Here is a 13,678-nt window from a genome sequence, read left to right as displayed (position 1 = left end):
TTCCATCAACTGAGTATGTTACTGTAATCCCTTCAATCTCAGAAACCCCGCAGGGTATCATCTCTGTATCCTTCTCTTGGTGCATGTAAAGCAATCTAACTTATTTTAGGTAAAGTAACGTTGTAGAACTTGGGAAATAAAAGAAACAGGTGATCTGTAGGCATAATTAACCTACTTCAGGGACTTGTGTCTGTCTCTAAACTGTAAATAACCGTTTTCAGTCATAGCCTCCTCTCATGACGGGCCTAGTAATGTGAGATTCTATCAGAGGAGCCCCCAATGAAAAGACTACCCAAAACCGTGCTGGCGACCTAGTGCCACCCCTATTCTGAGACCTACCATACACCATCACTATTAATGGAGGGCTCTGTCACTCTTGGGGGTGGAGCCCTTTGGCTCACTCTTGCTACGAGGCTGCCTGCTCTCTTCTCTCTATAGCCTCTCATGCTCCTCCTACCTCGCCACAGCTCCATTTTCAGGCTCCCTCTCTCATCATTCATCCGTTCTCTCTCTGTCCTCCTCCACCGCCCTCCTGCCCCTCGGTCTCCTCCGCCTCCTTCTCTGTTCTCCACCTTCTCGTCACTTGTTCCCCTTTAGCTCCTTTCTTGGTCCTCCATTTTCTCCCATTCTTGAAATGTCCTCTTTCTATCAAACTTTACAATTGTTGCTATCACTTCTCACAATCCTGCTCACGCCCTCACATGAAAAGAACTCACTCTCACCACCCTCGGATGAACGTCCTTATCTCTTCAGGCGCATCTACAACTCAGTCGGGTCCCTCCCACTCACTTCTTTAGGTCTCACCCCTACGTTTTCCTCCTGTCTCTTCCCAGGTTGTATGTACTTTTAGTCCCTATATAATACTCTCTGTTTCTCCCCACCCCCTCTCTGCTGCATTATGGAAGCTAACCTGCGACAGGACCTTTGTGCCTATGCTGCTGGTCATGGGGTGACTACTATGAGTGTGAAGGCCTCTTTTTCATCTATCAAGTGTAGGTTTAGCAAGGTTCAGCTTACCGCCCCTCTGCCCAGGTACCGGTGGAAGATTCAGCTGCCTGCGTAGCAAGGCTGCCATGGGCCCTGACGCAAACGAGGAAATGGCCGATTTGACTATTGCTGGGGTAGTAAATTACAACATTTATCAGGGATCAATGGACTTTCAAGAGCTCGGTGCCACTGCACCTACTGCAAAAAACGGTTCCTACGCCTCCGAGTGCAGCACACTTTTGTGTGTCTACTTCCTGTGCAATCAAATTAGTTACCAGCTTCAAGAAATGCTCCTGTGACTGTGCTGTCAGCTGCGTCATTTTGTGAATTTATAGTCCGAGTGTTAAGTGCGATGATAACTCACAAGTGTCAAGTATTCTATGCTAGATAACGAATATGGCAGGACATGTGGCAGACGGGTCATTCTTTGAGAGGGACTGCACTGTGGAGAGAAACCAGCGCCCCCTGCAGCCGCTGTGACACGGCAAGCAGTGCTGAACCTATCCCCTGCTCTGGTAACATTCTAGAAGGTTCTACCACACTTTTTACATTGTCTTCTGTGGTTTGGGGATGTAATGGAGAGATCTGCTGACGTATGAGTAGAGTCCAAAAATTGAATAGTTATATATTTTGCCAATTTTTATTTGTTTGCCAAACACGAGTCCAGCACGATGGCAAGGTCAAAACGATTAAGCACACAAGGTTCTTTATTAACACTTCGGCGAGACTGTAAAAGATAATGGTTTGTACCACACGCAGCCATGCCTTATTCTTTTGTCCAACAAAAACTATTAAAACCAGCAACTGTTTTGGGGTTTTCGGTGCCGAGGGTGGCGTTCTGAAAGCGCTACCTTGAAGGACCTAACAACTAGTCTAATTAAAAAATAAAGGATTATCAGTAAATTCATCCCTTCTCATTTCCCGGGGGTAATGGTGGCACTCGCAACAAAAGGAAAGAGAATCAAGAAAAAAATAAACTATGGAAAACATTACCAGTTACAGGTAACTAATACCCATCCCACCCTTCCCTCCAAGTGCGCATTTATGTAATTGCGCGCGGAGCTGCAATGGTAGGTGAAGGGCTCAGCCCTAATGCATGGGTCTCTCAAACTTTCACACAGCTCTCTTCCTGCCAAATGCACCGAGAGGTTGGTATAAAGACTCACAAAGACTTTGGTACCTCTGGATTACTCCATGAAATCCGAAGTTCTCCTTTAAATCTCCCTCACTCCTTGAAATCAGGAGGAAGCCAGGAGTGCTATCAGAGTAAATCACCTCTACTCACTGCAAAATCTTTGTGGCTTGAGCCCATCACGTCTCGGTTAGTAGCAGGTTGCATCACTATAGTAAAGCAATATGAAGAGAGTTGTGTGCATTTTCATCAAAAGCAAACAATCCAGTGATTATTTGTCATTTTAATGATGGACTTACTAAACTGCATTCGTTAATGCTGGTGCTTAAAGATAAAATCCTGCTTTCATAAAAAACTGTTTTATTCTGCTAGAACTTATTAGCCTGCTTGGTTAACCCATCTGTCTGCCTAATTGAAAAAGCTCATCGTATCTAAATTGCTAAAAATCCTCAAATGTTGAAACAAAGATGTGCAGTGTATGTAGCTTAATATGTTTCATTCATATAAGCACCATCTGTGAAATGAGCGGGCTGGCCAGCCAATTGGAAGGCTTAAAATGTGGCCACCGAGGGCTGCCACTGAGGGCTAACCTGTTTGTTAAACCCCTTCTTTCCGAGTTACAAGCAGAGAGGCTATAATGCTATTAAAACAATCCATCTGTTGAGAAGTTACGAATGTGCATACACTAAAATATACTACACATGACATAGCACATTCACTGAAATTGTCATCTTGCTAATAATCTGGTTGTGCATGAGGAACAGTTACTGCCTTGTAATTTCATGTAGTGACACCCGTTTGCCAATGTAGTTTCAAGGTCACATCCTGTAATATCTACCCTAGTTGGGTTATAATGTCAGACGCAGACTGCTACAGCTGACAAGAAATGTGAGAGCTCTGTGCTGTGTTGCAGCATCGCCTGCCAGGGAAGATGAAGTCTAGTGGTTGTCACTGCACTTTGAATTTGGATAATCGGAGTCTAGTCTGACTTGGACACTTGACCACACAATGTGCCACTCCAGGTGGATCACTTTAGCCCCTGTGCCTGAAGAAGTCCTAACACATGCTGTTTCACCATGTGTCAAACATTTGGGGTTCCCTTCACACGGTCACCTGGTGAGGCAAAAGACGGGTTGCAAACTCCTGCATGGAGTGGGTTTCATGCGTGGGTTTCCAACTTGCGTTTGGAGTCTTTGCACAACCAATTTCCATTGCAGGTGTGAAAGTGCCCCAGGACGTAGCGGGCAGACTAAGGAGCTGTTGTCTTTTTAATGGGCAAGGGGGCCGAAGTTCCTTTCAAGCGCTGCTCAACACAAAGCCTGACCCCTCCAAGGCGCAACCACCTCCAGTGACTGTGAACAATGTTTAGAAGTTTGAAGATATGCTGAAGTTACAAATATTTACAAAGTAAAAGACGTCTAGGTGTGTGACGCACTATCACTGTTTTTACTTGTCACCTCCACCACGCATTGAAGGAACTGTTATGCACCCTGACATATGATGTTCTTCTCTGGTAGCCATGCTTTGTTTAAAGGGGGACATTTTGTCTATTTTACAAGCATCAGTGACTGCAATTTACACTTGTGCTAAAAAGGAAGACCTCTCTTGGGATTTCTTTTCTGTGGACCTTTCTCTGCAACTTTACAGTCAGCCCTAGACCAGACACAAATATCGCCATGTTTTCGTGTCTTTACTTGCAGGGCACTGCTGTAGTTCGCCAAGGGAGACCAGCCACTTTCTCATACTTTGAAACAACGTCCAGCTCTGAACGTAGGCTGTAGTGACCTGTTTTAAACTTCGACTTAGCAAGGTTTCTGGTCAGCATATTGAGGATACTTTTCGTGAGGGCAGGATGCACCTTTGATATACAAACCTGCACCGGGAAATGCATTGCCTGGGAGACATTAGCACACGCTATTGAATGGGGCTGTGAGCGTGGACCTATTATACTGGATAAATCATCTAGCCTTGAATGGGACATTGTAATCACTCCAGAATTCCATTTGCTTAAAAGGGTTCGCAGACCTTGGGTTGACTTCGCTTCGTATATAATGGGGTACAGAATATCGAGAAAGGTAATCAGCAGAGTAGATCACAAATCGTTGTGATATTCTATTCTAGTCAAAGCAAACTCATCGCATTCTCTCAATCTTACTGACGTACTGTAGCTCACCGAGTGCCTAGTGGTGATGCAAAACGCTCACTCGCCTGTGAGAGTTCACTGTACTGTTAGAAGGAGACAATGTTTTGTCAGTCATGGACTACAATACGGGGCACTTTAAGTACCTGGCAGGAAGAGAGAGTCGTCTCTATTTACTCCTTGCTGCATTTGAATTCATCTTCTGTAAATTAGGAGTATGTATGATGTAGCGGTCGTGCTTGTTACAGCTTCAGCGAGTGACATGCAAAGCTTCTGGGCGCTCGTTAGCATCTTGCAGCCTGAAAGAGTAAAAGTCACACTGACATCTGGACCAACAGCTCAACGGGTCCCGTTAGAGCAGTCCACCTTTAAAGGTGATCCCGCTGGCACTGACAGTCCCTAGTGAGGAAGCAGTGGAGTCTGCTCGGCGCTTTGTCCTAGTTCCGGAGCAGCTGCTGCGCCCCTCGCCCCCGGGATTAGTGTGTGCACCGGAGAGGGATGCGCAGCATCTGGGCTGCGGCTCTGAAAGATGTGCTCACAGTCGGCCGCAGATAATTACCCAGGTCAATCCCGCAGCGCCCCACGGGCTTCCGGCAACAGTGGCTGCCGCGAGCCCCGTAAACATTACAGTAAGAAGTGCACCACGGTGGGAGCGCGCGCTCTCTCAGAACACCGCCTGCAGACCTGTTTAAACCACACCTGTCCGGTGCCTCACCCGGTCCCCGTGTTACACTGGGAGTCCCACAGCTGGCAAACGGACCCGAACCTCTTTCACTCTTAAAAACCAACTCATCATAAAACGATGATCACTCTCGATAATTTTGTTGCTGTCCGACGTTTTCAAGAAATCCAATAACAATCAAGGCCGAGTCCCAATCGTTTCTAAAATAGTTTTATCCTCGCGGTTAAAAAAGCAATTTAGGCAAGGTTGGAGTTGCTATCACGTGTATAAATACTCATTACAATCTCCTCGCGTCTTAGATGAAACTTAATATAAAATTGCAGACGTATTTGTACAGCACACGTAACCCCGGTGGGGTCTCTTGGCGATACTGGGCTATAATGGATGTTGATTTTTACCACTCAAGGGTACTTGCCAGAGCTCATAATTTTAAGGGGAGTTCTACACTCTAAGATCCAATCAGATAACTACAAGAAATATATCTAAAATAATCCATCAATGTCTACACAGTGTTTGAAAATGCACTGTATGCTGAGACTTTGCGCTGGTTGCAGTATATCTTCTCTTCTCGCGCGTAAACTCTCAGGTCCATTGTCTCTCAACTTCGCTATCAGGTCCTGTTTTATTGTGTTTTTGTTTTTCTGGTTTGTCGTTTATGATCACGTCGATCAATAATGAATACTTTACGCCTCTTCCTAACCCCTGATGTGTTCAAATAGTTTGTTGTTTCTTAGTTTTTCCAAGGCATTCGCCCCTTCATGACGTTTACCTTGTGCCTCTGATTCCACCTTTAAAACTTGCAGATTTGCAACAACGCGCACCTGAACCTATCGGTCTGGAAAAAAATAACTTGAATATGAAGTGGACATTTCCGCAGGGGAAGTCTGAGGTGGATACGTTTGCTTCAAGGCTCTCCTTAGCGAAATTGCCAGAAAAATGTGCAAGATGCATGCGCTTTCAAAGAGAAGTCTTCTCCACCGACCACTCCCAGTTTTTTGATATTGTTAAAAACAACAATTTCTACATAAGACATACGTATTCGATATCAGTTTCGGAAAGAGTAAAAAATACATCGCTCATTAACAGCCAAGCCCATGAGCAGTGCATCGCATTGCATTTTTGCACCATCATGTCAAGTATCAACAGGTTTGTTAAAACACTTCGTTTTAGCGATGGTGACAATGGATCACAGAGTACTTTGTTTCAGCACCTGTCATTATACAGTAATGGTGAAAATAGGTTACCAAAGCAGCGTGTGGTGCAGGAAGATGCCACTGAGCGGACCTTCAGGCATCTTCACCCATTCACTGCTACTCCTGGACATCACCCTCTCGCTTCCGGCTGCTACACTGAAGAGCCCTGCGATCGGTTTGTTTATTCCGATTGCCCATCACCCCCTATGTGCCGCTCCCCTCAGCGTGCTCTCCTGCTATCCAGTCCCGCCGTCGGTCTTCTCAGCTCAGTATGCTGCTGCTAAAAAATGTGCTTCTGGCTGATGCCACTGAACAGTATTGACATTGATCTTCCTACAATCAGCCTGCTGCCACTAAGCAGCCTCCACATCTCAGCATGCTGCCACTCGAGTCCTGAAGAGGTTGCCCTCACATCAGGATGCTGTCATTAAACTGCTTATTTCAGAATACCTCCAGCGCCCTGACCTCATGATGCTGAGCAGCCCTTCACTGTGTCATCTCAGGACGCTGTTAGTAAAGAAGCCCTGCCCTGTGTCTCTCTTGGTGAGGGTGCTAAAACAGCCCCGCTGTGGATGTCCAACTACAGCACTGTGCCATAAAGCAGTGCAATTCAGGCGGTTGTTCCTGGACAGCTCTGCCTCTTTTCCCGATAGCAACTGAAACGGGAATCCTCACTTCCGCATTCTGCCACTAAACAGCACTTTGGTGGATTCCTCAACTGGGCATGTAATTGGGCACAGCGGCAGTGTCCCTTTCACACAGGATGCTGCCAATAAACTGCACTGCATTTGGTATTTACAGCCGCGCATGCTGGCTGCTGGCACTGTGACTACACAACACTGCACAGGGGCTCCTCGCTCCTGCATGTATCACTAAAGAGCCTCCACTGGGTCTTCTCACCTCAGCATACTGATACTAAACAGCTCGGCTCTTCTCTAAGCAGCGTGGATAGTACACGTTGCCTGACCCAGAAATGCCTCCTCTGAACAGCCACACAACTGCCACTAAGCATCACTTAATTGGGTCTCCACACCTGCGCGCGCTGCCACCAAACAGCGCCTCAATGGGTCTCCACACCTGCGCGCGCTGCCAGCAAACAGAGCTTCACTGGGTCTCCACACCTGCGCGCGCTGCCACCAAACAGCGCTTTACTGGGTGTCTGCACCTGCGCGTGCTCCCAGCAAACAGCACTTCATTGGGTATCTGCATCTGCGCGCGCTGCCAGCAAACAGAGCTTCCTGGGTCTCCACCTCTGCGCGCGCTGCCACCAAACAGCGCCTCAATGGGTCTCCACACCTGCGCGCGCTGCCAGCAAACAGAGCTTCACTGGGTATCTGCACCTGTGCCTGCTGCCACCAAACACCCCTGCACTATGTCTCCTCACCTCAGCATGCTGCATCTAACAGTGCTGCAGGGCGTGTCCTCACCTCAGCATGCTACCACGAACAGCGCAACTAAGGATGCTGCTGCTGAACAGTTCTGCATATATCCCCAACATCACTGAACTGGGTCTCCTTACCTCCGTATTTAACCACTAAACAGCACTTCAGTGGATTCCTCAACTGGGCATACTGCCACTCAGCACCTCGGCAGTGCTCCCCTCAACCAAGGCGCTGGCACAGGACTTCTGTGCACTGGTCTCCCTCATCTCAGCATGCTGAAAGGTGCAGCCCTACGCTGAGTCCTCACCTAAGGATGCTACCACCAACCAGTGATGTCCTGACCCCCCGACTACAGAATACTGCCACACACTCGCTTTATCATCTCAGGAAGGTGTCATAGGATAGCCCTGTGCCTGTTCCCTCAGCTAAGGATTCTGCGTCCAAGCCCTGTACTGACCCCCTGACTTCAGAATGATGACACCCCATTCACTTTATCACCTCAGTATGGTGTCTCGATACATCCCTGCTCAGTGTCCCTCAATTAAGGATGCTGTCACCTGCAAGTCCTGTCGTGTCCCCCTGACTTAGAATGCTGGCACCTCCAAGCTTTACCATCTCAGGATGATGTCACAGGATAGCCCTGCGCTGGTCCCTCACCATGGATGATGCCACCGACCAGCCCTGCGCCGCGCCCTCTCACCTGCAGTTGGTCGGTGTAAGGCCAGTCACTTTCTTCGCTGAGTCCCATTTCACCAGCGAGTACTTGTGCGGAGACCAGCAGAAGTACAGCGAAAGCTACGAGGACCTTCATGGTGCAGCCTAGTCCCGGGCAGCAAGGAGGCGCCTTCACCGGGCAGGTCGGAGGGGGCTCTGTTCCCGGCAGATGCAACTGCTGCAGAGAGCAGACGGACTTAAGCTGCTGCAATGCCCCTGGTGCAGCCGGAGTCTCAGAACTTCTCACTGCAACAGAGAGAGAAAGGATTGCTTAGACTTCTAACAGTACGAGTGTGAAGGGTGGGTGGTACGGGAATCCAGCGGTTCCAGTTACTGAGAAATAAAATACAAAGCAACTTATGAAAGGTTAGATTCTCAAAAACATGCACGCACCCAGGGCACTTCTCAATGGATATCTGTGGCTGAATATTAGCGCACTGGAGCACACACAAAGTCACCCTGGAGCACTTTTAGGACCCCCTCGCTGTCTAACGCGCACTTACAGTCCTGCTTCTCTGCTTGAAGGGCGGCTGCTCTCCCTGCCTCTGACACCCCTCAGCATGCGTGACTACGCGCCGGAGAGAGCTCGCACTTTATATACCTAGAGGTGGGCAGGGCCGCTGCGCTCCCAAATCTAATTACTGCGCGCACTTTGCCTGTCCTGTGACACAGGCAACCGCGTGACGTGCTTCCCCACGGGACCCTGCTCAATAGTCAATGCCAGTCTGCCTGATACTTCCCTGTCACCCTCTCATTCACATCCCCCTCCTCCCCCACCATTTTCCCAAGTGGGACTTAGTCGGGGGCGACCCATGACAGGCTGGATGAAAGTGGGGCTCAGGTGACGCAGAGAAAACGATAAAAGTTTAAGCATAATTCCAACAACTATCACACAGGTACGGTTGGGGTTTGTGTTTTTCATTGCATTCAAACATTAAAAATTCTGTTGACGTCAGATGATGTGACTCACTGTCAGAATTTGCGAATGTTTTGGACGGTTCACTCGACGTCAGCACTAATCTGATCATAATTGAACTATGGTTACTGGAAAAAATGGGCTGTTTTCGGGCAAGGGGGCTTGCTCATGGCAGGGAGATATTTCCTAACTTTGACACGTTTTATTATGCCACAGTGGCTGCGCGCAATGGAGACATGATTGTATAGTCTGGCGAATTCATATTTGTCAGACTCACCTTATCAGTTTATGATTGGGTTTTGGAAATAAAACATAAATAAAGCCTTTGTTCTAGTAGAACAAGGAAGGAAGAGTAGTGACGTGACCTTTAATCAAACGTATCCTTTACCAAATATTTGTGCACTTGTAGTGCTTGTTTAAAGCTTGTTTTAATCATTTAATGAACTGAGCAGGGTCTATTTCTGAAATGCTTGTTTAGCTATCTTTTATCACGCCTCTCTAGCTTCCCAACAATTTTGCTGGTATGGTAAGGAAAGTAATCTGCCTGGAGTCAGAAGGCCACATCAGATATTCTTATAGGAGCCAAAGCACGGCAGATTAAGCGCTAAAAGTCAATGAAAGTCTGTGTACACATAGAACATTCTCCACCAAAGCAAATTTTCCCTATGCTATGAACCTGTTCTGGTTTGCAGTACGTCATTTTTAACAGAAGGGGGCGGCGTTCCTCAAGGGGCTACACGAAGGGAAATATGATTCCATACCGCGGGCAAGTACGCTTGCTTTTGTCGGTTTTAACATTTTCATACAATTGGCCTTAGTATTTTTTTCATGCCGCTTTCTCTCTAACCTCACCAGTCTCCTAGATTTTCACGCTCTATTAGTGCCGTTCCCAACTATCCTCGCAAACACCCCTCTTCTCTGCTTCCCCTTTCTCAGCCCACATCCCTCCTATGCACTTCCGTTGTCTGTACTGCGACCGCATTGTCTCTGGGCTCCATTAGAGTGCTTCAGCTTGGGCTGTTGGGGGGAAGGGGGAGCAGGGAGAGGGAGGTGGGAGGGGAAGTGTGTGTGTGTGGGGGGGGGGGGGGGGGGTGGTTGCAGCCTTAGAGGAGGAATGTATAACTGGCCCTCTTTTCTAACACTATAATCTTCAGTAGTTCTCTCATGTTTTAGCTTTTGCCGCACCTCACACAGACTCACAGTTGGTCTATTTATTATTTATCCTTTCATCTTCCCTCCCACATTACCTGCCAATCCAAGTCTTTTTAACCCCACCCTCTCTTATGGTCCTCCGAACGTGGCATTTCTTCTTCCTCTTTTTCTCAATCACCCCGACCACCTCCTTTCCCGTCTTTCTCGCTTTAGAAATCGCCTGTCCACCCTCTCCCCCCTCTATCAATCATAGTTGGCAGCCCATTGACTTTGAGTATGTAAACATTTGAGAGGCTATTGTTTGTGTTTATGCCTCAGAAATAAAAGCCTCTCACTGTGTTAAAAGCTCCATTTATTCTATGTTGTCAGGCTGTTCCTACAATACCATGAAGGATGGTGTACAAGTTATACCATGTTGCACGACTTGAAGAGATGTAGGCAGCCCTTAATGTTGTCAGTTTCACACAAATAATGTCCTATTACTTACCAGTAATCTGCATTACTCTTAGTTCTGTAGTCCCATTCATTAAGAGTGGAGATGTCTACATCCATGACAGAAAAAAAGAACGTAAGGAAAGCTGATCCCCACCCCCACAACCTCCTCCTGGGAGTAGATAATGCGTACTGACCCAGCATTCCTTCTGAACATACCAAGCCAAAAAAAGAAGGCTGGTCCCGCAGGAGGGAGGGGTGCAATGAATGGGACAAGGACTACAGGACCAGGAGTGATGAAGATTACTGGTAAGTAATAGGACATTACCCCAAGGTCCCTGCAGTCCTCCTCCCATTCATTACAAGTGGAGAATAGCCTTCCCCAACGAGCAAATGCAACAAGGAACCACAAAGGGACACCATAGCAGTGACTGCAGCATCTAAAAGTGATTAATTCAAGGCACAGTGAAAAGAAAATTACAACCCACAACAAGTTAGGAGCAGACAGCATTCAGAACACCTAAACCAAAATTAGTATTGTCACCCAAAACATTCTGGAGCTGATAATGTCAAACAAAAGTTTTAGAAGATGCCCATGAAGCAGCCCAGCAAATCTCAGAAATGGACACCCTCCTCAACTCAGCCCCGGAAGCCGACACTTCCCAGGTAGAATGAGCCTGCACCCCAACCGGAGGTGGAAACCCAGAAACAGAATAGGCCAATCCAATCACTTGTTTAAGCCACCGACTGATGGACACAATGGAAGACTTCTCTCCTCTAGAAGAAGCCCCAAAAGACATAAACGGAGACTCAGACTTCCGGAACGACCGAATCCTATCTAAATAAAGCATCAAAGCACGGGGAACATCCAGAAAAGACCAATACAGGTCACAGTCCTCGGCCACAATGGGCGCCATCGCCAGCAAAACCAACTTCTAGAAACAATGAAACTGGGAAGCCACATTCAGGCCAAAAGAGGGATCCAGCCACAAAACCACTCCATCAGTAGAAAAGGACTAAAAGAGTTCACAAGTTATAAGGGATCCCACTCCCCAATCTGCGGAGCAGTGGAGGTGAGGTGGTGTTGGTGCGAAGCATTGAATCCGTGCACTTCAGGCAGAGTCTATATCTGGCAGTCAGAAGGTGGAGCGGCGATTTCTACAGAGTCGTGGACTTTGGCGGGGCTGCAGCGCTGTCTGGCCTGCGAGGGTCGTCGCTCTCCAGTCAGGACCACAGAGTCAGTTGCAGGTGGCCTCACAGGATTCAGCAGCAGCATTGTTCCAGAGTCATCCAAAGTCAGTTTTCTTGGATTTTCACCAGCTTCTCCTTTCAAGGGCCCAGGGACTGGATATTGCACCACTTGTTAGGAAAGGAGTCTCAGCAGAGAGTCCAGGTGCTGGTAGGGGACGTCTTTGATGGCCCTGAGACTTAAGAACAGGGGGGCAGCTCAGTCCAAGCCCTTGGAGATTCTTCTCAATCAGGAATATACCACAAAGTCCAGTCTTTGTTCTCTTTCACAAGCAGAAGTAGCAACTGCAGGATAGACCAGCAAAGCACAGTCACAGGCAGGGGCAGCACTTCTCCTCAGCTCTTCATCTCTTCTCCTTGGCAGAGGTTCCTCTTGATTCTAGAAGTGATCTAATTTTTTAGGGGTTTTAGGTGCTCTTCTTATACCCCTTCCTGCCTTTGAAGTAGGGCTACTTCAAAGGAAAGTCTCTCTTGTTTGTGAGATCCTGACGTGCCCAGGCCAGGCCACAGACACACACCAGGGAGTTGGATACTGCATTGTGTGAGGGCAGGCACAGTACTTTCAGGTGGGTTACCACTCCACCACTGCCTCCCAGCACAAAAGGCTCATCAGGATATGCAGCCTACACCCCAGCTCCCTTTGTGTCACTGTCTAGAGAGAGGTGCAAACAGCCCAACAGTCAAACTGACCCAGACAGGGAATCCACAAACAGCCAGAGTCACAGAATGGTTTAGGCAAGAAAATGGCCACTTTCTAAAAGTGGCATTTTCAAACGCACAATCTAAAAACGAACTTCACTAAAAGATGCAATTTTAAATTGTGAGCTCAGAGAGCCTAAGCTCCATAGTTCTAGCTGCTCCTTAAGGGAATGTGCACTTTAATATTATTTAAAGTCAGCCCCCATGATAACCGATGAGAGAGATAGACCTTGCAATAGTGAAAACCGAATGTGGCAGTATTTCACTGTTAGTGCATGTAAAACACATCAGTACATGTCCCACCTTTAACATACACTGCACCCTGCCCATGGGGCTACCTAGGGTGTACCTTAGGGGTGCCTTACATGTATAAAAGGGAAGGTTTAGGCCTGGCAAGTGGGTACACTTGCCATGTCGAATTGGCAGTTTAAATCTGCACACAGAGACACTGCAGTGGCAGGTAGGAGCCATGTTTACAGGGCTACTAAGGTGGGTGGCACAACCAGTGCTGCAGGCCCACTAGTAGCATTTGATTGACAGGCCCCGGGCACCTCTAGTGCACTTTACTAGGGACTTCCTAGTAAATTAAATATGTCAATCATGGAAAGCCAGTTTACACACACATGTTACATGGGAGCACTTGCACTTTAGCACTGGATAGCAAAGGTAAAGTGCACCAAGTAACAAAAAGAGCAAAAACAGAGTCCAGCAGACATCAACAACCTGGGAAACGGAGGCAAAAAGTTAGGGGAGACCACACCAAGGATGCCAAGTATAACAAATATTGATTACAAAAAAGTAAAGAAAAAGCCATTATGGGATATGAGGATTGGAGGAGTGAACATCCAAATGTATGTAGATTCAGGTTCTCCATATACCATTGTTAATGAAAGTTTATGGAGATCCAAGCTTGCTGATAGAATATGTAGTGAATTGGGAAAAAAATGATATTAGTCCAATATTCTGGAGAGAAAATTGAGATGTTAGGATACCAGATGCTC

At 47.4% G+C, this 13,678-nt stretch overlaps 1 protein-coding gene across 2 annotated transcripts in view; it reads right to left on the bottom strand.

The window, feature by feature from the left end:
- LOC138262047 (tachykinin-like peptide) overlaps positions 1-8,802 on the bottom strand; it is a 120,922-nt gene extending 112,120 nt beyond the window's left edge. Inside the window, exons 1-2 of one of the 2 annotated variants that reach the window (XM_069211733.1) lie at positions 8,734-8,802; positions 8,217-8,476 (exon numbers count right to left, since the gene is read on the bottom strand). In XM_069211733.1, the coding sequence (XP_069067834.1) occupies positions 8,217-8,327 (111 nt within the window). In that variant the 5' untranslated portion in view covers positions 8,328-8,476; positions 8,734-8,802. The remainder of the gene's footprint in view (positions 1-8,216; positions 8,477-8,733) is intronic. The other variant, XM_069211731.1, reaches the window with a different exon arrangement.
- Between the last annotated feature and the right edge of the window lie 4,876 nt (positions 8,803-13,678).

Source organism: Pleurodeles waltl, chromosome 10 (assembly GCF_031143425.1).
Source record: "Pleurodeles waltl isolate 20211129_DDA chromosome 10, aPleWal1.hap1.20221129, whole genome shotgun sequence".
Classification (NCBI taxonomy): domain Eukaryota; kingdom Metazoa; phylum Chordata; class Amphibia; order Caudata; family Salamandridae; genus Pleurodeles; species Pleurodeles waltl.
Note: the sequence above shows the minus strand (reverse complement) of the source record. Positions and strands in the feature narration are given on the sequence as shown.